The sequence below is a fragment of the Plecotus auritus genome (genome assembly GCF_963455305.1).
Source record: "Plecotus auritus genome assembly, chromosome: 2".
Lineage (NCBI taxonomy): Eukaryota > Metazoa > Chordata > Mammalia > Chiroptera > Vespertilionidae > Plecotus > Plecotus auritus.
Window position 1 is genome coordinate 175,507,122 of NC_137771.1, and position 24,027 is coordinate 175,531,148.

The following is a 24,027-nucleotide window of genomic DNA, read 5'->3' on the forward strand; positions in this document are numbered from 1 at the left end:
GTAGGCAGCTGCACGTGTGAGTCTAAAGTCTGGGGGTTCTGACCTGGAGATACTCATTTGGGAGGCACAGGGACAGGGATAGTATTTAAAGCCAGGGGACCAGATGCTTCTGGCAGCTGATAGAGAAGTGAACCAAGAACGGAGCTTTGTGTCTCCCACCATTACCTGACCTTACTCTTCACATTTCTTCGAACCTCCCCCCGCCCCCCCCACCAGTGGATCTAAGGCTCTTGCTAGGAAAGACAATAACAATGATAATTTCCCCTGCTGATGTGCCAGGTGCTCTATCTGCGGGGCTTCTACTAGTAATAATCACAGTAACTCGGAGGTAGGGACTGTCATCCTCCCTTTATAGGCATGAATACCCCGTGAGGGCAAATAAAGGGGATTTGTCCACCAGGCGCTTGTCTCCTTCCTGGCTCTCATCACACCTTTGCTTTGTACCCTTTCAACCATCAGGACCAGGCCCCACTCACCTCGGGATCCCCGGCCCCCAAGACCTTCGCCAGCGCGAAAGAATGTATTGTTTGGTCCAGAAAATGTGGTGGATTGATGAACGGACAACGTGCCTTACAGTGGCCCCGCAGGTCACTGCATTCCGCTCAGGCCCCGCGCGTTTGCGGGGTGGGTGACAGCGAAGGGGTCGGCACCACTGCGGCTGTCAGGGGGCGGCGGCCACAGCCTTTGTGCGGAGGTTGCTCCCGGCTCCCGCCGCTTGGGGGCGGCCTCCCGCCCGTGGACCCCCGACAATAGCGCGAGGGGTGGGGAGCCGCGCGGTCCGGAAACTTTAACCTGGAGTCCGGGCCGCCGCCGCCAGCGCCCGGGAACGCAGAGCTGGGCGCGCCCATCTCGCTCGCGGTCGGGGAGGGCTGCCGCGGGGGAACCTCACCCGGAGAAGGGGCGAGGGGCGGCAGCGCCCGGCTACCCACGGCCCGGGAGGCTGCTCACGGGTCCCTGCCACGCGGAAGGCTCCGGCACTGGCCGGCGGGCCGAGCCTGCCATGGTGGAGGCGCCTAGCCCCGAGCCCGCGCCCGCGCCCGCGCCCGTGCCTGCCCTTTGGGATTGGGGCTACTTGGACCGCTGCTTCGCCCGCCACCGCGTCTGCATCTCCTTCAGCCTGTGGCTCTGCGCCTCCTCCTGCTGGATCGCCGCCCACACACTGTAATGGGGACAGGGACGGCGGCGCCAGGGTGGGGGCGGTTGGGCTGCGGGGGAAATGGGGTGCTACTCCCCACCTCCCTTCTAACTCCCTCTTGCAAACCTAGAGGGAAGGGGCCAGAAAGGGAGGATGCAGGAGGTAGCCCAGTTCCAGGATCGAAACTAACATTTCCGTAGACTGAAGTCGGATAGTTTTTTCCGGCTTCCACGCACTGGGAGGCTGGGCTGTGGGCCAGCAGGAGGAGGCTGGGTGGTGCAGTGGGCAGGGCCCTGGACTGGAAGCCGCCAGTCCTGGGTTCTGTTGTCAGCCTTTCCCCATTGGCTGGCGGTGTGAGCTGGGCAAGCTCTAAAACCTCTTGGCATTTTCCTTACGTAAAGGGGGAGGATAACTCCTAGGACTGAAGGGAGGGTTAAATGAGTTAGCACCGACAAAGTGCTTAGTAAGTGCTCATTAAACATTACTATTGCTCCAGTTCTGCCTCCAACCCTTGGCAGAGGGCAGGGACCTTGGACAAGACTGATGTTTCTGGCCTCAATTTCCCTCTCAGCTGGGAAAAGGGGAAGGGGTGATCTGACTCTGGCCACAGAGTTTGCCCTGGTCTGTCCAATACCGGAGTGGTTTGCTCAGGGGCCACCGTAACCTGGGCTCTATGGGTCCAGTCTGGTTAAAGATAGCCTCTAGGTCTTCAGCCACCCTGTCCCAAGCTGGTGTCATCCACATATTCCCTGGCGGAGGAGAAAGGACTGGCACCGGCTCCCCTTAGGCATTATGGATGTCCCCCTGGGCGTTTGGTAGTGTTACAGATTCTCAGCCTCACTACCCAGTCACTGGAGTAGGAATAAAAAGACACTAGAACATTCACTGTGGGTCTAGTGTTGCACTCATTAACTCGTTTAATCCTGCCACCTTCCCAGGAGGTAGGGACTGTGATGACCCAGGTAGATCAGGAAGCCTGAGGTTCTGAGAGGTTAACCAACTTGCCGAGGGATGGATGGAAAAACTGAAACCCCCAACCCTGTTACCCAGGGGCAGGCTTGAGAGGAGTAAGCTAGCCAGACCAGAGGATGGAACTTAGGAGGTGCTGGCGTGCGCCATCTCACTTGTTCCTCACCGCCACCCTCGGAGGTCCGCGTGGTAGGCATTTCACCGACGTGGACACCAAGGTTTGGAGAGAAGCCCAGCCAGGCAGCCTCTGCTTTCTCACCCTGCTTAGGTCTGGGCACACTGTTTTTAGGGCTTCACCGTCCCTTCACCTTCTTTAGTCTTTAGAGACTGTATCTCTTCCGAGCTGTTTGTCAGCCTGGCATCCCCAACCCCTGGGAGCTGGGAAAGGGCTGGGCAGCGCAGGGTTCAGAGCGAAGCCTCCTGAGGCTAGAGGCCCGCCGTTGGCCCACCGCTGACGCCCCTTTTACCATAAGCCTCCGTTTTCTCCACTTTCAAATGGGAGGGTTGAGATAAACTATTTCTAATCTTGGTCTAACTCAGAGTTTCTAATTTAGAGTCTTCGTTCCTAAAACTCGAGTCAGTTTCAGGAGCCCAGGGCCCAAGTTAAAAGTTGCTCTTCCTTCTCTGAGCTTCAGGCCTCCCCAAATAGCCTTCCACCCTCATCCATTATTCCCATGGGCTGATGCTCAGAACCAGTCAAATGGTCCCAAGGAAGTACCACCCTGTGAGTCCTAAGGATGAGGAAATGAAACCAGAGCTGCAACGGTGGTGCTTCGGTTTCCCCAATAGAAAAGTAGCTGGGAACCATCTAGCACACACTGCTTCTGAGATCCAGTCAGTGATCCTGACAGAGGACCTCCGGCCCCTTCCAGCATGTCCTGCCTTTCTGAGCTTGTGAGGGTGTAGCAGGTAGAGGCAGTAAGGGAGACGACCAGCAAGTCGTGGAGGGTCCTCAGGGAGAGGTTAGCCGTAAGTTCCATGGCATCTTCAGGAGTTTTGCTCTCCCTCTGTGTAAGGAACATGTACCCAAAACGAAGTCAGCTTGGATATGGGCGAAGGCTGGCTACTCCATTACATGGATGGATTAGAAGGATTTCGCTTTCATTTCAAAGAAACAAGCTGCCTTTCTAAATTTAGGCAATGAATTCTGCTCTGCAGTAAACTACAGTGATTGGGCTACTTTTATCACCGTCCCGTTTGCTTTCGTAACATAAAACCCCCCAGCTAGTTTGTCAGCACTGAAAGGTGGTCATGAACCTGAGTTGGCCAGATTTATAGGAGGGAAGAAATTCCTCTTCATTTGAGAGGCAGTCTGGCTCCCACCCCATGCTGGGAGCCTTTTGATGAGCCTTTCTTTTCTGATCTGTAAACTAAGTTCAAAAGCACCCGCTGAATACCTGGGGGCGGGGGAAGTGCTTTATATGGACACACAAGTCACAACTGTCTTTTCCAGACACCTGCTTTGGGAACCCAAACGTACGGCTTCCACATTCTGTCCACACCCGTCTGTCTCCGCAGGCTTCTCTATCTGAGATGTGCAAAGAAATGCAGACAGGACCAGTCAGCGCTGTGTGCTGCGTGCTGCCTCCTGGCCAGCCTGTGTGACACAGTTGGGGCAATTCTGGCCAGACAGCTCGCGATCCAGGTGCGTCAGGCCCATAGGTGACCATGGCTTCTGTCTTGTTCCCTCACCATGTAAGGCACAATTTGCCTCAGGGCCTGTGTTCTTGCTGGTCTTTCTGCTCCCCTCCAATGCTTTTGTCCAGACAGCCACATGGCTCACTGCTCACCTCCTTTAAGTCTTTGCTCAGAAGCCACCTTCTCAACCAGGCCTCCCCTGACCACCCGTGTACCTCTACCACAGACCCCCTCATCCTGCTCTATTTTTTCATGGCTTACCCCCAATACACCATCTACTTTACTTAGTATGTTTATTGCTTATTTTATTTAACTCCTACTGGAATGTTAGCTCCACAGGGGCTAGAATTTGTATTCACTACTGTAATCCCATCACTTAAAACAGCAGCTGGCACATAGTAGATGCTCAATAAATAGTGATTGTTGGTACTATTGTTTTTATTTTTTTTAAATATATATTTTATTGATTTCAGAGAGGAAAGGAGAGGGAGGGAGAGAAACATCAATGATGAGAGAGAATCATTGATCGGCTGCCTCCTGCACGCCCCCTAACTGGCGATTGAGCATGCAACCTGGGCATGTGCCCTTGACTGGAATTGAACCCGGGATCCTTCAGTCCACGGGCGGACGCTCTATCCACTGAGCCAAACTGGCTAGGGTGGTACTATTGTTTTTAGAGCCCAGGACCCAGCCCTAGCTTCATGCAGGGGGGTCTGAATCCCTCCCCAGGTGGTGATGAGGGCTTTGGGGAAGTGAGAAGCAGTTATAAGTTTTTGAAAATTCTAGGCCCCCTTGCCCTAGCTGGTTTGGCTCAGTGGATAGAGCGTCAGCCTGCGGACTAAAGGGTCCCAGGTTCGATTCCGGTCAAGGGAACATGCCAGGGTTGCAGGCTCGGTCCCTAGTGTAGGGCGTGCAGGAGGCAGCCGATCGATGATTCTCTCTCATCATTGATGTTTCTATCTCTCTCTCTCCCTCTCCCTTCCTCTCTGAAATCAATAAAAATTTATAAAAAAAAAAATTAAATTAAATTTAAAAAAAAAGAAAATTCTAGGCCCTCAAATAAACCTGTATAGGAGGACCCTATTCCAAAACATGTATCACAAGGAAAACCTGCGGGCCCCCCTGCTGGGCCACCTCATAGGGCGGATCCGGGCCTTGTGCCCACCCAGCTGGGCTGAAGGAGGACAGCCTAGGAACAGATTGGGAGAGACCTAGACCCTGATTTGAGCAGTACTGTCTCAGAAACAGGTCACTTTTTATTCCGGGTGCCCATTCTCATTAGGTGATGGAAAATAATGAGGTCTAGCTCAAGTCCAATAATAATAGTTGATTTTATTAAACACTTAACACGGTACTTAGCACTAAGAGCTTTTCATGTATTAACTCACTTGATTCCCAAATCATCCTATGACATGAGTGCTCTTGTCTTGTTTTACACACGTGGAAACTGCAGCATAGAGAGGTTAAATAACTTCTCTAAGGTCACCCTCTAGTAAGTAGAAGTGCCAGGATTCAAACCCAGAAATGCATGCTCTTAACACTAACCATCCTGTCCTGGTAGCTAGTGCATTTACAGGTGAGTGCATTTTACTTTCCTCTAGGTGCTGGCCTAAGAACTTTCCATGTATTGACTCATGTAATCTGCTTAAATAGTGAGGAAGGCACTATTATTAACTCTGTTTTAGAGCTGAGGAAACTGAGGCCCAGAGGTCAGTGGCTGGGCCAAAGTTACAAGCAGGGATTACACCGTACAGTGGAGAGAGTGTGGAATAGGAAGCGGAGGGCTGGGTTTGGGTTCCTGGCCCATCATTTAAGCACCCACCCCACCTCCTTATCAATCAAAGGGAGGTGATCTCGACCTTTCTTGGGGTAGGGAGGCGTCCCTGGAAGCACTCCTCAGTGGAGCACATGGATGTGTAGGGAGATCCAGGGTGAGAAGTGCTGTTTGAATATGTTTGAACATCAAGACTGTTTCCATCTGCTCCCAGGTTTTCACTGGTGCCTACCTAGCAGCTGTTGACCTGATGAACTTTGTGTTCATTCTCTTCCCAGTCTGCGGCTCCAAGTTCAAGTCTAATGCGGGTGAGTGTGTGGCCATCTGTTCCTGCCTTCATTCATGCTCTCTTTCATCATCACCCTGGACCCCTGCCAGGCATCGATGAATGAACGAGCCAGAGGAGGGAGACAGGGCCCTAAGCATCCTTAGAGCTGCTAGTGGGGAGGTGCATGCACATCTAGGGCACCAGAGGGGGAGAAGGGGCTGCAGGTGTCAGAGAAGGAGTGACGTTGGAACAGGGACTGCAGGGAAGGCATTCCTGATTAAGAGAACAGTGGGCAAAGGCCAAGAAGAGGATGGTGCATGGCTTTGGGGATGAACAATGATCTCAGTGTGCAAGTCCGGGATGCCAGTGAAGCTGCACCTGGATCGTGAGCTGTCTGGCCAGAAATGGATGCCAGGAACGGGCATGCGCCGCCTCAGGCAGAGCAGGGGCTGTAAGTGACTGAGATGGGTTGAGTAGTCGAGTGTGTAGGACTGGGGCATTCCTGAGAAGAGAATGCTTGCATCAGTGGGGTCATAGAAGATGCCCTCAGCCCAGTCAGCATGGCTCAATGGTTGAGCATTGAACTATGAACCAGGAGGTCACAGTTCCATTCCTGGTCAGGGCACATGCCTGGGTTGCGGGCTCCATCCCCAGTGTGGGGCGTGCAGGAGGCAGCTGATCAATGATTCTTTCTCATCATTGATGTTTCTATCTCTCTGTCTCTCTCTGTTCTTCTCTGAAATCAATAAAAAAATATTTTTATAAAAGATGCCCTCAGCTGCACCGTGCTGCCCAGAGGAGAAACGTTCTTACTGGGATGGTTCAGAGGAGCATCTGTCTTATGTTAAAGGGACATTTTCAAAGACGATGCTCCTTGTCCCACTCAGTGTTGGTGTCCTGGCACCAGGCGTTCACTTGATGCATTCACCAGGCTTGTGCCAGTTCTGCTCTGGGCCAGGCTCTGCGGAGATTGTAGAAACTGCCAGGGTGCAGTGCCTGCCCTCAGGGGGTTCCAGTCTTAGAGAGGCGACCCTGTGCACTCAGATACATATATATGATACAGGAAATGTCACCCTGCCTTGAACATAAAAGTTATAAGAGGGCTGAGGAAGGAGAGAGTACCAGCCGTGTGTGTGTGTGTGTGTGTGTGTGTGTGTGTGTGTGTGTGTGTAGGGGGATGGGTGGTGGGGAGGAAAGACTTCTTCATAGAGGGGGCACAACCATAGGGCCTTGAAGGGTTGAGAGGATCTGGCCAGAACTACATGGGAATAGGAGCCAGCCCTGGCATCAGGGCTGGGTCAATACCAGTTCTTCCCAGACTCTCAAGTTCCCAGGAACCATATGGTGTCTGTTGCAGGTCACGGCTCCCAGGAGAGGAAGGGGAGGCAGCGGCTCAGGGCCAGTGTATTTGCCTTGACTCTGCCTCTGAGCCTGGGCCCCTGCTGGGCTCTCTGGGCTGCTGTCCCGAAGGCTTCAGGCCTTGTCCAAGGGCCACAGCGGAGGCTGCTGGGAAGCCTGCTACAGGTGAGGCTGAGCCAGTTGGGGGGACATGGGGGAGTGATGGTCCCTTCAAAAATGCCTGGGGGTGGTGGTGGGCAGGGTTAGCCTTTATTGGGAGGAACCTACTAAAAGCAGGAAAGGCGGGTCTGGGATGCACGGTGGTCTCCTCGGGGTGCTGACTCTATCACCTGTTCCCACAGGACAACACTGAAATGTTTGGCTACCTGCTGGGTGGCATCGCTGCCTGCGGCTCCTGGGCTTCCCGGATCCCCCCACTCTCCAGAATCGTGAGGCTGGGGTTGGGGCTGGGATAGGGGCCACCGTGACAGGTTTTAGGGCATTTGGGAGCATTGTCAAAGCTCCGGGTCACCGGGCAGAGAGGTGGTGCCACCCCGTGTGTGTGTGGACCTGGGGGGGTGAGGGTGGGCGGCTGGCCCAGGAGAAGTCCTGAGGCCTCTCACTGGAAAGCCCACTGCGTTCTCTCCATTTCTTACAGCAGATGAGAAGCAGGCTCTCAGGTAAAAGCCACTAGGGTTGGACCAACAAGCATCGCGTTAGGGAGTGAGAAGGTTTTAGAGGATAGAATCATGTAGCTACTGGGGTTCTGTGTATTCGAGAGCATCTTATTGGCAAGTCTCTTCCAGGCATCTGGGGTGAGGGGAGACCTGTGTTGGCCAGTCCCGGGGGATACAGATGTGACTTGAGACACTGCTTGCCCCCAGGAAGCTCACCGTCTCTTGGGAGACACAGAAACGAAAAGCAGGGTAATTTAATGCTCTTAGAAATACAGCATCACATGTTTGGGGATTCGGAGGAGAGAGAAAAGGCTCCAATACTATCCAGATGAGTGAGGCTGAAAACTTCACACAGCCAGGCCGGTAGCTGCTGGGGCGGCCTCAGGTTTCTCCAAAGGGACGTGGGATTAAGGAGGCAGAGGCAAGGGGAGGAGGAGCCTGCATGGGAAAAGCCACCAAGGCAAGAAAGAGCGAGATACTGTGGACGTGTGCAAACCGCTCCTCCTGGGGGCCTTGCTGAGGGAATAATGGCAGGGCTGAACACCGGAAACGTGACAGGCCTATCATTGTGTCTAAAAAAGAGTCACTTGTCCAAGAGCATCATTTAATAGCAGTTCCAGGAGGACAGGATTCGGGGATGGCAGGTGCTCAGTTGATCATTTGTGGAAAGCTATCGCTTATGCTGTGACGGCTGAAACCTCACCAGACATGGGGTCTCATCAGCAAAGGTACTATCTCCAGATCAAGGGAGGGGAGAGTAGGAAGCACTGCTCTCCCTTCAGCGACCCCTGGGACAGGTCTCCAGGTGGCATGGGGGCTGGGAAACTATGTCACCTGATGATCTTAGAAGAAACTGGTGCGGTTTCTTCTAAGATCAGTTATTAGTTCCTAGCGCTGCCATAACAAAGTATCACAAACTTTGAACCACAGAAATGTATTGTCTCGAAGTCCTGGAGGCCAAAAGGTGCTGGGGGTGTCAGCAGGGCCACCATCCCTGTGAAGGTGCTGGGGAAGGATCTGTCCCAGGCCCCTCTCCTAGCTTCCGGTGGCAGCATGTCGTGACCTTCCCTCTGCATCTGTCTGTGTCCATGTTCCCCTTTTTTTGAAGACAGACTCATCTTAGATTAGGGCTCACCCTGATGACCTCATCTGAACTTGATCATCTGCAAAGACCTTATCTCTAAATAAGGTCATATTCACAGGCTCTGGGGTTGGGACTCACATCTTTTGGGGACACACAATCCAACCCATAACATCACCCCATCTAAAATAGCCCAGGCCCACCCTACCACTGTGTCCATCACTCTGCTTAGTTTTCTTCATAGCATTTGTCACATCCTGAAATTAGCTCCTTCAGTTAATGACCAAGTTGTTATCTTGGTAACAAGACAGAAGAAAGTCAGCACCATGAGGGCAGCGGACTTGTCTGTTTTATGCCCCACTGTATTCCAGGTGCTTGGGGCCTGCAGGTGCCAGCAAACATTTGTTCATGAGTGACCTAATCTGGCCTGGAAAAAGGAAGCTCCTGGTTGTAGGAATCAGAAGGGCTGTCTTAGGGCAGGAAGAGCAGCCTTGTTCTCTGCAGTTTCGGAAAACAACACTGGGAAGGGGTTATGGGAGGGCCACTTCCCATTCGCAGGTTAGACACTTTGCACAGTGCCTGGAATGTTGAGAGCAATCATTAAATTGTTACTAGAAGCCTAGTGCACGAAATTCGTGCATGGGGGAGGGTCCCCTCACCCAGCCTGCACCCTCTCCAATCCAGGACCCCTTGGGGGATGTCCGACTGCTGGTTTAGGCCCGATACTGGAGATCAAGCCTAAACTGGCAGTCGGACATCCCTTTCACAATCCTGGACTGCTGGCTCCTAATCGCTCACCTGCCTGCCTGCCTGGTCGCCTCCAACTGCCCCCCCTTCTGGCCTGGTCACCCCCAACTGCCCCCCCTCTGCTGGCCTGGTTGCCCCACGCAGCCTGCTGTTCAGTTGTTTGGTCATCCCTCACTAACCCCCTGCCGGCCTGGTTGCCCCACACAGCCTGCTTGTTCAGTCGTTTGGTCGTCCCTCACTAACCCCCCTGCTGGCCTGGTCATAGGCAGCCATCTTGTGAGGGTGTGAGGGTCACAATTTGCATATTACCTCTTTATTATATAGGATTTCGACCTTAGGAGGTAGTGGGCTTCCCATCACTAAAGGCATTCAAGCCTGATGGCCCCTTGGCAGGAAGATCAGTGCCCCCTGGGGGACTTGTCATGGGCAGAGGGTTTGCCCTCCAACCTGCTATGCCACCAGGGCCCTGGGTCTTAGCTCTAAGGCAGCCGGGGCAGTGGCAGTGTTCCTTCCTGCCCAGCTCTCTCCTCTCTCTGCCTAGTGCCGGGGTAAGACGTTTCCCTCCATCCACCTGTGGACCCGGCTCCTGGCGGCCCTGGCTGGCCTCCTCTACGCCTCAGCCATTGTGGCCCATGACCGGAGGCCTGAGTACCTGCTGCGGGCCACACCCTGGTTCCTGACCTCCCTGGGCCACGCTGCGCTGGACCTCGCTGTATCTACCCCAGGCCCAGAGGCATCTTCCTGTCTCTCCTCCCTGCCTCTGCCACACCCTCCTTCCCACTGGCTAGACTGGAACTCTCTCCCAGTGGCCAGGGAGGTGGTTTGAAGCCTGGGGCAGGCAGACACAATGACAATATGCAATTTTGTGTTTCGTTTCCTTTTTTTTGTTTTAGTAAGAACAATTATCTCTTGCTGGAGCTCTGTTAAACAGCAGAGAGGGCTGTGCCGGTTCCTGGGCTGGGATCAGAAGAGCAGGTTGCAGTCTCAGTTCTGCTCCCAACCTAGGTCTGTCCCTGCCCTCAGTGAACCTGTCACCTTGTCTTTGCCTTGCCTTCCTCCCGGGCCGGGGGATGGCTGTGCAAGCTGGCCAGCTGTGCAGTGGTGATCCTGCCCTGTGTGCTCTTGGGTCAGGGCAGCAGAGATAAAAGTTGACAAGGGGCTGCCCTTTGTCAGTGATTGTGAGCACCTACCTGGTTCCCCAGGGGTGTTGCCTGATGTGCTGACACACCAGTGACCTTGGCATGAGGACCTCAAGGGCAAGCTAAATGCAGACAGTGGTGGTTGATAGAAAGTGTGTGTGTGTGTGTGTGTGTGTGTGTGAGAGAGAGAGAGAGACCTGTGGATTTAGCACCAATAGTTCAGAAACTGACTTTCTCATGTACTGTGTTAATTTGCTAGGGGAGGTAGAAGAGGGTACAAGGGGGATAAATGGTGATATAAGGAGACTTGACATGGGGTGGTGAGCACAATACAATATACAGATGATGTATTATAGAATTCCCTGAGACCTATATAATTTTATTAACCAATGTCACCCCAATAAATACCATTTTAAAAACTTTCCGAGGGCTGCCATCTCTAATTGCCACAAACCTGAACCTTAAACAACAGAAATGTATTCTTTCGGCTCTGGAGACTAGAAGCCCCAAATCCAGGCAGGGCCACACTCTCTCCGAAGGCGCTGGGGGAGAACCTGTCTGTTCCTCTTCCAGCTCCTGCTGGCTTCTGGTGTTCCTTGGCTTGTGGCAGCATAATTTACCTCTGCCTCCTTGTGTGTGCCTCTGTGTCCTCTCCTCTTACAGGGACTCCTGCCCTGGGATTTAGGATCCACCCTAATCACTGTGACCACATCTTAACTAACTATATCAGCAAAAATCCTATTTCCAAATAAGGTCACATTCTGGGATATGAATTTGGCGGAGACTATTCACCCCTCTGTGTGTATGGACCCTGTAAGGCAAATGCTTCAAGGACGATGCTTTTCCAAATGCTTTTGTTTAACAAGTATTTCCCAAGTGCTTGGTAGAGGCAGGGTCTTACTAGGAGATAGGCCTTTAAGGAGGAAAGTAGAGAGAGTCAGGCCTGGCCCTGTGCTCAAATGAGCTCGCCTACCCAGGGACAGAGAGCGCAGGGTGGGGGCCCAGGGTGCAGAGGTGAAGGCGGCACTGGGTGGCTGCAACTCTCCGCTTCCTTGGACCTTAACTCCATCCACTTCCCAGATCATTTTCCTTTCCTGTGTGATGAAAAGCAAGATGAGGCGGGCCTTGGGATTTGCCTCTGAAGCCAGAGAGAGCCCCGACACCCAAGCCCTTCTGACCTGTGCAGAGAAAGAGGAAGACAACGAGGAGGCAAGGAATCACAGGCTGGAAAACCTCTGGTCCCACCAGTGTTTGCATGTAGAGGGGACAGAGGTGAGCCTGGGATTCTGGATCCCTCTGAGCTTGGCCACTTGGTCTCTTTAAAAAACTACTGTTGATGCCCAATGCTAAGGGGCCCTTAATAAATAGGACTTTCCATTTTTCCAATTACAACATACTTTTAAAAGTTTCTGAACACTTAATAAACTTCAATATATGCTTAGCAATGTAGATGAAAAATAGTCAAGTGTCCACTTATGCTATTTAGTAATTTACTTATTCATATATATTTAAGTTTACATACTACATAAATTAACATGTAATCTGACTGAGTTAATGAAATAGAAGATAGTAGGGGTATGGCCAAGGTGAAAGGGGTTTATATAGGTGCGTGGACCAACGACCCAGGTTCCCATAAAAGCTTTAAGGCAGGGGTGGGGAACGTCCGGCCCAAGGGCCTGTGTGAGGCCTGTGAAATCATTTGGTCTGGCCCTGCCAAGGCATTAGGGGTGAGTTAATTAAATGTGTGACCAAATAAAGGAGGCTACATTTTAAGTTGATAATTTTGTATGGCCTGCAAATGATGTTACAACTATCCAGCTGACCCTTGGCAGAAAATGGGTTTCCCGCCCCTGCTCTAATGGCAAGTTGTTTTCATTCTACTCTAGCAACCGTTATGAAATTTATCCCAAAACAGAGCTACCATGTGTAAAGAGCACCCTGTGTGTCTGGTTGTTCTAAAGGGAGGAAGAAGAGACTTTGCAATCTCTTCAGCATTCCTCAACCACAGTGGTTCTCAAAGTGTGGTCCCTGGACCAGCATTACGTGGGAACTAACTTATTAGAAATGCAAATTCTAGGCTTCCACCCTGCTCTACCCAATCCTAAGCTGAGAGTGTTTTGACCAGCTGCTGGGTGCTTCTGGTACACACCACAGTGTGAGAACCACTGCTTTGCAAAGGCATTTATTTAGCACCTACTGCCGTGGTTCCCAGACTTTGCCATATTTTAGAATCATCTGCGAGGCTTTTAAACTTTCCAGGTCACATCCAGACCATTTAAACCAGAATATCTGGGAGAAGGGGTTGAGAGCTAAACATCAGTTGTTTTGTTTTTTTTAAGATGCCCAGGTGATTCCACTGTGCAGCAAAGTTTGGGAACCACTGACATACTGTGACCTCAGAGAGATAAGATGCATTTTATAGGAAACAAAAAGTGAGATGTGCCATAAAAGAACGGGGCAAAAAACACTTTAGGGGATGGGGCTGTTGGGTGCTTTTTTTTTTATTAAGAAAATGGGACCTTGTTTTTAGAAAATGTCTCCCAACTTAAGAATTCCCATTTCTGTCTCGTTGTCTCTACTTGAAAGAATTCAGATTGGGTGCCTCTCACTGCACTGCCGCACTGCAAGCCACTCAGGGCAATGACAGCCATCAGTCACTACATGGAGCTGACCATCGAGCCGGTGCAACAGGTGAGTGGCCATGGGCCACAGCCAGGTGTCCAGAGGGTGGGAAGTAGTCATGGAAGGCTTCCTGCAGGAGGTAACACTTTAGCTGCAGGATGGGCAGGATGAGGCAGGAGAGCATAAAAAAGAGGAAGGGGAAATGAGAGAAAAATAGTGGGGATGGGTAGGGAGGGGAGAGGAAGGAGCTCTCCAAGGCCTGGTGTGGAGTAATTGGGGGAATTCAGGAGATGGCAGGGTGGGGACACCATCACACTACAGAAGCTGAATATCATCCTGAGGTGATGGGAGTCTATGAGGCTTCAGGACTAGAGACTTAGGGTCAGATGTGTACCTTAGAGCCATCACTCAGGCAATGTTGGAGGACAGACTAGGGGAGAGGAGGCTGGAATCAAAGTGGTCAGTGATGGACAGTGGAAAGTCCAGGAAAGGTGGTGTGGCCTGAAGCAAGGCTGGAGCAGGAGAGGCAGAGATGGAGTGGAGAGAGTTGGCAGGTAGAGAGCTGGGAGGAGTGAGGATATGGGGTGAGGGAGACTGAGCGCTCCAGATACCTCCCAGGGTTCTGGCCTGGATGTGGGGGTCCTCAGGAGGAAGAGGGTTAGAGAAAAGGGGGAGAGAGGTGACAAGTCCACTCCATGTCCCACTACCCCACAAAGACGGTTTTTGTCAAGGTTACCGGTGACCTACAAGTTGCTAAATCCCGGGGTCATTTCTGTCCGAATTGAGATTGGCCACTAGCTCCTTGCAACTTCTGGGGTCCTCACTGTCCTGTCTTTGCTGCCACCATCACAGACGTTATTTCCTTGTCGCTTCTGCTGGCTCCTCCTGGTGAGCTTCACTTTAAGGCTGCAGACCCTTCTCTATCTTCATCCTCTGCCAGTCCCGTAGTCCCACAGCTCACACACGCCGGCGCTGGCTGATTTCCCCATGCATGTCTCCTTCCGTTTTCTCTCCCTCCACTCCAGTTTTGGCTGCCGGCCACCCATGCAGAAACACCACATGGCATCTCATACTTACCGTGTCCAGCACAGAACTCTGGACTTCCATGCCCAGACCTCTCCCCACCTTCCTGACCTCAGGAAAGGACACCACTGTCTGTGCATTTGGTCCAACTGAAAATTCCCCTCCTCCCTTAACTGCATGCCCATGCCTGTCCAATCCATTTGCGAATCTATAAATACTACGTTTTAAATAGATCCACGGCCGTTTCCTCTCCACAGCTATTTTTTTCCCATCTTCTCCATCTGCAAGGGTCTCTTACAAATGTAAATTACATCTTTTCCTCCTTTGTCTAAAATACTCCTCTTGATTCCCATTTCACAAAGAATGAAATCTAATCCCCTTACACAGACTTCCAAGACCCTGCTGGCCCAGCGCTCCCTCCCTCACTGCCTCCTATTCTCTTCTCTTCACTCTTCTCTTGAGGCACAGATTTCTCTTCTTTCCTCTGCCTGACAATCAGAGAGTGTGGGCCCGAGACATAGGTTTAACTCCCCGTTGTTGTTCCTTGGAAAGTGGGTGCAAATAACCTGTTTGCTGTAAGTGGAATGCAGGGGTATTTGGAGCATGCTTTCACAATTCAGCACCCACTTCGGTTGTTAAATCATTCCTCCAGCAGGAGGGTGGGTGGGGGTGGGAAAGCCCAGGGAACCTTAGGCATGTGGCCTAAGCTTTGCACAAGACATTTTTTTTTAATTTAATAAATCTTTATTGTTCAGATTATTACAATTGTTCCTCTTTTTTCCCCCCATAGCTCACCTCCACCCGGTTCCCACCCCACCCTCTGCCCTTACCCCTCCCCCCGCCCCGCACTGTCCTCATCCATAGGTGTACAATTTTTGTCCAGTCTCTTCCCGCACCCCCCACACCCCTTTCGCCCCGAGAATTGTCAGTCCACTCCCTTTCTATGCCCTGCTTCTATTATAGTCACCAGTTTATTCTGTTCATCAGATTTTTTATTCTCTTGATTTTTAGATTTACTTGCTGATAGATATGTATTTGTTGTTCATAGTTTTTATCTTTACCTTTTTCTTCTTCTTCCTCTTCTTAAAGAATACCTTTCAGCATTTCATATAATACTGGTTTGGTGGTGATGAACACCTTTAGCTTTTTCTTATCTGTGAAGCTCTTTATCTGCCCTTCAATTCTGAATGATAGCTTTGCTGGGTAGAGTAATCTTGGTTGTAGGTTCTTGCTATTCATCACTTTGAATATTTCTTGCCACTCCCGTCTGGCCTGCATAGTTTCTGTTGAGAAATCAGCTGACAATCGTATGGGTGCTCCCTTGTAGGTAACTAACTGTTTTTCTCTTTCTGCTTTTAATATTCTCTCTTTGTCTTTTGCTCTTGGCATTTTAATTATGATGTGTCTTGGTGTGGTCCTCTTTGGATTCCTTTTGTTTGGGGTTCTCTGTGCTTCCTGGAATTGTAAGTCTATTTCTTTCACCAGGTGGGGGAAGTTTTCAGTCATTATTTCTTCAAATAGGTTTTCAGTATCTTGCTCTCTGTCTTCTGGCACCCCCATAATTCTGATGTTGGTACGCTTGAAGTTGTCCCAGAGGCTCCTTACACTATCTTCATATTTTTGGATTCTTTTTTCTTTTTGCTTTTTTGGTTGAGTGTTTTTTGCTTCTTTGTACATATTTCAAATCTTTGACTTGATTCTTGCGATCCTCTTGTCTGCTGTTGGATCTCTGTATATTATTTTTTATTTCAGTCAGTGTATGCTTAATTTCTAGTTAATCTTTTTTCATATCCTCGAGAGTCTTGTTAAATTTATCGGCCTTTTCTAGGAAATTCTTGAAAAACCTTATAACCATGATTTTGAACTCTATATCCAGTCATTTGCTTTCCTCCATTTCTTTCATTTGTGACCTGTTTCTTTGTCTCCGCATTTTGGCTGCTTCCCTGAGTTGATAGAGTGGCTTTGTGTGCTAGGTGTCCTATAGGGCCCAGTGGCTTAGCCTCCCCAGTTACCTGAGGTGGACACTCTTGGTGCACCCTTTTATGGGCTGTGTGCACAGTCTTGTTGTAGTTAAGCCTTGATTGTTGTTGGTATCACTGGGAGGAATTGACCTCCAGGCCAATTGACTGTGAGGATCAGCTGTGTCTACGATGGGAGAACTTCTGTGCTGGAGACACCCTTATGAGACAAGACTTGCAAAAGCCTCTGTGCTCAGCTTGGATAGGGTGGAGTCTCAGGGCAGAGCAGACAGCATTGGCTACCCATCAGCCCTGCCCTAAGAGGCCCCTGGGTCTCAGTGTCCCGTGGTAATCGCTGCAAGCACCTCTGAGAAAAAGCTACCCTTGAGTTTCACCCACTGCCAGACAGTCCAGTTTCTCCCCGAATGAGTCTGGGTCCCCAGAGTCTCACCCAGAATTGGAGTTCAGAGCAGGTGGGAGCTTTTGTCTCCCTCCCGCTTGTGAAAGTCAACTGCGTACTCAGTTGCCCGCCCTCTCCACGCATGTGCCTGCGTACCTCTGCCTTCCGCAGCTCCTCTGAGTCTCAGTGTGCTTTTCTCTTTTTTTCTAGTTGTAGAATTTCCACTCAGCCAGCCTTCCTGTGGTTCTGGATGACGTCCATTTTGTCTTTTAGTTGTAGTTTTGAAATTGTTGTGTGAGGCAGTAGTTTAGTTGTTTACCTATGCTGCCATCTTGGTTTTCCCCCTGCACAAGACACTTTTAAATCATGGAACTTCTGAAAAATAACAGTGCAAAAGTGCATTTATTTCAACACTCCCAGGACCTGAATTGTGGGTAGATTCCTGCTGGGGAACAGACTCCATGAAAGAAGAATGTGTTCCTCCTTGGTTCTCTTCCCAAAGCACATTTTTGAGCAACTTGCACCTGGCCTCTTCCTTCTGTGTCCACCAGAGGGCGAGAGGTGTCTTTGTGATAGCTCCTGACAAGGAGTCTGGAGCCCCCAGGCCCATCTGGGCAGGAAGCCCCCTCACTGGGCCCTAGGGCCTCCATTCCCAAAATGGTCTGTTTACTGAGGGCTAAATACTTGCCAGGCTCTGAGCAAATACTAACAGCCAACGCTTCCATGATGCTTACTGTACTGGTCATAATAGAGTACTGGTCTAAGTGCTTTACATAGATGAACTCTTTACATCCTCACAGCCAACCCCTGAGGTATTATCTTCATTTTACAGATAAGGAAAATGGGGCGCAGAGAAGTTAAGGAACTTGCTCAAGGTCACACAGTTGGTCAGTGGTAAAACCAAGATTCTGATTTGTCCCTACCGAGTCTGTGCCCTTGATGACTCTACATACATTGGCATAATGGCTGACACCAAGTAACCACTTGATAAGTGGTTGTTTTTAAAAATTATCATTAACACAAATTTTCATAATAACCTATGAGATAGATACTATTATTTCTATTGTTGTTATTTAATAATTAATATATTTATTATTTTAAATTGAGGCACAGAGAGTTTTAAGTCACTTGCCCAAATCCCATAGTTAGATAATCACAGAGGTTTTAAACTAAGCCTGTCTGATTCTGGGACCTGTGCTTTTATAAAGAGGATGTACTCTCAGTGCTGCCAGCTGAGTTAGCAAATTTTCCTTTTTCATGAGAAGGTGGGCAAGGTTGGAGCTAGGTACCCTGAGGCCATGTGTCCTGATATATGTCCTGTGTGGTCAGAGCCACTGGCTGCTTAGTCATCTTCCCAGGGCTCCCCACCCCCACCCCCCTCCCCCCGGAGCACTGGACCAAAGGAGAGATTTTCCAAGAGATGCAGCCGGTTCAGGCTGAGCTGAGGGGCCAAGGGCCATGGGTCATGGGGATCAAAGGACTGGAATATTTGAAACTGCATTTTATCTGTTGACTCAGGTGTGGTCAGGCCTGGAGGTTTTTATAGAATCTATGGTTGTTGCCCGGGAGGCTTCTGTTTCCCCCACTTCCCCCACCCCGCCCAGGGGCTGCCCAGAACACTGACTCTGCCTCCTTTATGGACTTTCTCTGCCTGTCCAGTGACTCTCACATGAAACCACATGTGAGCAACTTATGCTGGAGTCATGTTCCAATCACGCTGGGACCCTGTGTGATTTGGGGTCCAGGCCAGTAGCCCTTCCTCTTATGTGTCCATGACATTTACATCTGAGCCCTGTGACACCACTTCAAGGTAGGCGAGGCAGGGATTACCACTCCCTTTTATAGATTAGGAAACTGAGGCTCAGGGAGGACTAATTTCTTGCCAAGGTCACATGGTTGGTGAAAGATATGTGTCCAGAAGGCAGGTTGTTCTCTCTGCGGAATGACTGCCAGCTCTGAAACTCCAGCCCTCAGAGCTTCAAGCATGTCTGAGGAAGCCCTCCCCTTTCCCAGCCCCCTGCCCCCACCCTGTGAGCCCTGAGGGGAGAAGTTCTTTTCTCTATTTCTTTTCTGAAATACAGATAGACAGATAAGCATAGATATAGATAGGCAAATGATTGATAGAATATAGATAGGAAGATGGATGATAGATAGATGATTGATAGGATACAAATAGAAAGATGATAGATACACAGATAGAAAATAGAAAATGATAAATGATAGAAAGATAGATGGTAGATTGATAGGAATTGACATAGATAATAGATACAATATAGATAGAAAGATATATGGTAGATAGGGAATCTCCCTTAAACCTTTCTGCTGGTGGTGAGTGTGAGTCGGTAAGGCTTCTATGGAGTGCATTTTTGGCAACAGATGTCCTAATTACAAAGGCACATACCCTCTGAGTTAGCAATTCCACTTCTAGGAATTTATCTTTAAAAAATAGCCTGAAAAAAATTTTTAATTCTTTATTGTTGAAAGCATTATATATGTCCCCCTTTCCCCACATTGTCCTCTCTCTGCCTGCCCCCGCCCCCCAGCCCTAGCCTGAAATTTTTAATGTACAATGTAATTTCCTGCTGTCAGTGTTGATTGTAAAAGCAAGAGACTGGAAATACCTTCAACATCCATCAGTAGGGGACTGGTTAAATAGACTGTGAACATCTATACAATGTACCAAAAAATTTTTCTGATACAGTTCTATCTGAGACATCAAGTGAAAAAAACCAAGATGGCCGAAACCGGTTTGGCTCAGTGGATAGGGCCTCGGCCTGCGGACTGAAGGGTCCCGGGTTCGATTCTGGTCAAGGGCATGTACCTTGGTTGTGGGCACATCCCCAGTGGGGGGTGTGCAGGAGGCGATGTTTCTCTCTCATCGATGTTTCTAGCTCTCTATCCCTCTCCCTTCCTCTCTGTAAAAAATCAATAAAATATATTTTAAAAAAAACAAAACAAGATGGTAAGAGTGTAGAACGTGCTGCGTTTGCGGCAGTAAGGAGAAATTCGGATATGCATTTGATTGTGTGTTAGACTATCTGGAAGGGTGAACGAACCCGAGAGCTGGCTGCCTCTGGGGAGAACGGGCAGCTGGGGCGTGAGGGTGGAGGTAGGCTTGCACCTACACCCTTTCCTGCCTTTGGAATACTAGAGCACATGAGTGCTTTGCCAATTAAAAGATAAAGTAAACTAAGTGTCTCTGCCCGCCCTTCCCCACACACCTTGCAGGCAGGCTGCAGCGCCACCAGGCTGCCGGGCGACGGACAGATGAACATGGGAGACGTGCCCCTGCAGGAGCCCCCCTCGTACCCTCCCATTCGGGTCATCCGGGCCCGCGTGTCTTCCAGCAGCTCGTCCGAGGTCCCCTCCATCAACTCCGACCTTGAGGTACCCGCTGTTGCCTGCCCGCTGGTGCATGGGCGTCCTCCTCCATGACCCTGCGGTGCCCTGGGTGCTTGCGCTGCAGCTTGCCAATCCGCCCACGCTCACCCCCGCCCGCTGAATAACGAATGAGTCCGCTGACTCCTGCGCGAGGAGTTCCCACTGCCAGCGCCGAGAAGGGGTTCCGTGGTCAGGTTCGCCAGCGAAACACTGCATAGTGTCTCGGAGAATCACTTGCACGTGCAGTTACACAAATAAATGCGTGAATAATATATAAACTTTGAAAGAATCTCAGTGTTTCCCAAACCCATGTGACCTTGGAAGCATCTCATCCCCCCTCCCCCTCCCCCACCCCCCCCCCCACCCCGGGAACACCAGCTGCCCTATAGTGCCCTCAGGGTCATGCTTGGGATCGTATAAGCTTGGCACTTTCATAAACTTTACTTCACTTTGATTTGGGGATCTGTGAACAAAACATCACATTTTGGATACCACAGGCCGTGTAGCCCTCAGGTCTGGGCTGGCCTGTCCCTCAGTCCCACAGCTCCGGGCTTGTGTGTGGAAAATGAGAACAAGGACGGTGTAATGGACGTGTGCTGTCAGCAGGGGGAGGACTGCCCTTCATTCTGGGGTTGTGTTCTGTTTTGGTGTTAAAATGCCCTTTTATGAAACGATGATCAAATATGTGGTAGTTGGTATTGAGTGTTTTGTTTTGGCTTTAATGGTCTTATTTGGTAAAATAATCCACTAGCCATCCTAAGTAGGCCCCTCAAATTTGTTGAACGCATTGTGGACCCTAAAATCCGAAAGAGCCATAGACCTGCGGACTCTCCCAGGACTCTTTCCACTTACATGTGCTCTGCCTGGGTCCTCCAGAGTGCCCTATCCCAGTGGTCGGCAAACTGCGCTCGCGAGCCACATGCGGCTCTTTGGCCCCTTGAGTGTGGCTCTTCCACAAAATACCACGGCCTGGGCGAGTCTATTTTGAAGAAGTGGGGTTAGAAGAAGTTTAAAAAATTTGGCTCTCAAAAGAAATTTCAATCGTTGTACTGTTGATATTTGGCTCTGTCGACTAATGAGTTTGCCGACCACTGCCCTATCCAATCGACAGGACAAAACATTGGGATTTGCAAGTAATTCCTATGATGGCAGAACCGGAGAAGGGCTGAGACAGAGACCGAGCAGGCTGTGGGGGCTCGCCTGGACTGAGAACTTGAGTATTTTCAGCTTTCCCCCAAGTGTCCACTGGCTGGGCTGGTCAAGGCATCAGATGAATGGCATTGGAGCCTCAGGCCATCTGCTTGGGGCTGTGTGTTTTCAGACATCGCCACAGGAGGTGGTACACTCACAGAGACTGTGGATCCACTCATTCATTTGCTCACTCACTCACTCACTCACTCACAAGGCAGCCCCGCTCCTGGCATAGCCATCCGGAGCACGTACTGAGCAGACGCTGAGAAAGGGTGACTGCACCTGCCTGTGGACTGGGTGGAAGCCGCGGCCCAGAGGGAGCGGGGCTTTCCGGAGTGGCCACCTCACTTTCCAGAGTCGCCCACACCTGTTTTGTTCGCAGGGTTGACTTTCTTCCCACACTGAAATGGTTCCTCTGCCTTTGAAAGGCTTTCCTTTCTTTCCTAGTGTCTGGGATGCAAGAAAGGATTAAGCCCAACTTTGTGATAAAAGTGCATTTAGTCCTTTTTTTCCTTCTGTGCTTCCTAGTAATGTCATAGACCTGCACGGGAAGCTTTGTAGGAATTCTGCAAGGATGATGTTGTTTCTGTCATTGGAACAAAGTCTGCATGTTGGAAAATGACTGCCTGGAGCTTTTGCAGTTGTGGGGTGGCGGGGTGGGGGGAGAGATGAAGCCGAACACCAGATTGCTCTGTCTGAAAGGGGTCAAGTCCCAGGCCTGTGTGTCTTGCTATCTGTGCCTTAAACTCTTGACAACCGGGACTTCTTGTTCCCTCCCCAAACTCTGCTTCCTCTGGGCCAGGACAGATTCCTTTGGACATTTGTCATTCTTTTTTAAATGTGTTTGTTTTTTTTTAAATAATTTTAGAGAGAGAGGAAGGGAAAGACAGGAAGAGAGAGAGAGAGAGAGAGAGAGAGAGAGAGAGAGAGAGAGACTTCTGTGAGAGAGAACATAGATCGGTTGCCTCCTGCACTTACCCCGATAGGGGATCAAACCTGCAACCCAGGCCTGTGCCGAAACCAGGAATCGAACCAGTGACCTTTTGGTTATGAACCAACTGAGCCACACTGGCCAAGGCAGGACATTTGTCATTCTTAAAGTCAAATCACTTCTTTAAAAATAAACAAACACAAAAACATACACACACACACACACACACACACACACACACACACTATAAAAGTGCTCATGTCAAAGAAAATACATATAAGTAAGAAGAGGCCAGAACATTCCAATGGGTACCAAAGGCAAAAAGTGACGTTGAGGATGTGGTTTCTCCACTCGTCTGTTTCCTCCCCGGGAAAGTGGCCACTTCAGAGTGAAAGTCAGCACCTCCTGAAATGTGTGGGCAGCCAGCTGGCCCCCTGGGGGTGAGGAAAGATGCTCCACTGCCCCCGCCCACCCCCCCGCCCAGGAAAGGACTGTGCCGGAGAAAGAGGACTGATCGGGAGTTGGGGGGTCACAGGCTCTTGCTGCCCTTCCAGGCAGCCTTGCCCTGGACTTCTTGAGTTTTCACTTCTCCCTCTGTACGTGGGAACGGCGAGACCTTCTCTCCCTATATTAGAGTGACTGTGAGGGTCAAATCAGGGTGCTGGCGGGGCTTTGCAAGACTCCCAAAGGTGCTATATGTCGTGCAGGGGAAACTGGGCTGGAAGTGGGCTTTGCTACTCACTCCACCCCTTTCAGCCACGGAATGGACAACACCCACTCATTTATCTGGACCTGTTCTGAGCGCGTAGTCAATGAGTTCAGGGAGATGGTGAAGTTCTACCAAGGTCCGAATGTAAAGGAGCTTTGATATAGGAGACCAGTGGCCCCCAAATGCTCATCGTGAAACCCCAGCTTTGGACTGGGTGATCTTTAAGGTCCCACTTAGCAACGTGACCCTAAGTGTCAAAGTGTGTGGTTGAGAGCGGTGGGAGGATAGTTACACTGAGTCAATTCTTAGCTGTAGAAAGACTTCCATCAAGCAAACGAAAGGATCAACCACCTATCAAGCTTGTTAATGTCCTTGTTAGTACAGCAGCTCAGGCTGCTGGGTCTGCCCGGGTGCCACCTGGGATACCTCTGCCCCCTCAGTCTCCTTCCACTTGAACCAATGCCGGTGCTCCTGAATGAGATCCCACCTCCATCCCTCCTTCCATTGCTGTCCTACCCAGGAGCTTCCCAACACTCAGCCCCACGGTCTCCCTGCTCTAAGGCTTCTGTGGCTGCTTATGTTTAAGTCTGACCCTTTAGCCTGACCTCCGGGACACTGAGTACTCTGGCCCTGGGCCAGCTCTCCGGGTTTTACTCTCACATCTGGCCAGCTTTCTTTTCTCTGGGTTTCTTTGCTTATTTCAGTCCTCTCCTCCTGCCCTTCAAGGCACTGGCTAAATCCTGCCTCCTCCAGGAAGCCTTCCCTGCTCTCCAAAGTAGGGTTGCTAGTTATAACTGGCAAAAAACACAGGACATCCAATGAAATTTGAATCTTAGAGGAGCTTACCTACACTGAAGCATTATTTGTTATCTGAAATTCAGATTTCGCTGAGCACCCTGTGTTTCCTCTGGAGATCCTGCTCCTGAATCAAACTTGATTGTTCACATTTCTGGCCCTTCCCTAGACCTCCTCTTCAGTTCTTCTGAGCAGCATTTGAGCAGCAAAATTTCCTCCAAAAATTTAGGAACATACAATGTGATAGATCA

General features: G+C 50.4%; 1 protein-coding gene across 3 annotated transcripts in view; it reads left to right on the forward strand.

Moving 5' to 3' along the window:
• Positions 1–751: 751 nt before the first annotated feature.
• TMEM44 (transmembrane protein 44) overlaps positions 752–24,027 on the forward strand; it is a 30,337-nt gene continuing 7,061 nt past the window's right edge. The window contains exons 1-9 of one of the 3 annotated variants that reach the window (XM_080654854.1): positions 752–1,161; positions 3,623–3,749; positions 5,731–5,824; positions 7,142–7,308; positions 7,485–7,571; positions 10,169–10,339; positions 11,847–12,038; positions 13,353–13,457; positions 19,998–20,156. In XM_080654854.1, the coding sequence (XP_080510980.1) occupies positions 1,001–1,161; positions 3,623–3,749; positions 5,731–5,824; positions 7,142–7,308; positions 7,485–7,571; positions 10,169–10,339; positions 11,847–12,038; positions 13,353–13,457; positions 19,998–20,156 (1,263 nt within the window). In that variant the 5' untranslated portion in view covers positions 752–1,000. Of the gene's footprint in view, positions 1,162–3,622; positions 3,750–5,730; positions 5,825–7,141; positions 7,309–7,484; positions 7,572–10,168; positions 10,340–11,846; positions 12,039–13,352; positions 13,458–19,954; positions 20,157–24,027 lie in introns of those variants that run through there. The other 2 variants (XM_080654855.1, XM_080654856.1) reach the window with 2 other exon arrangements.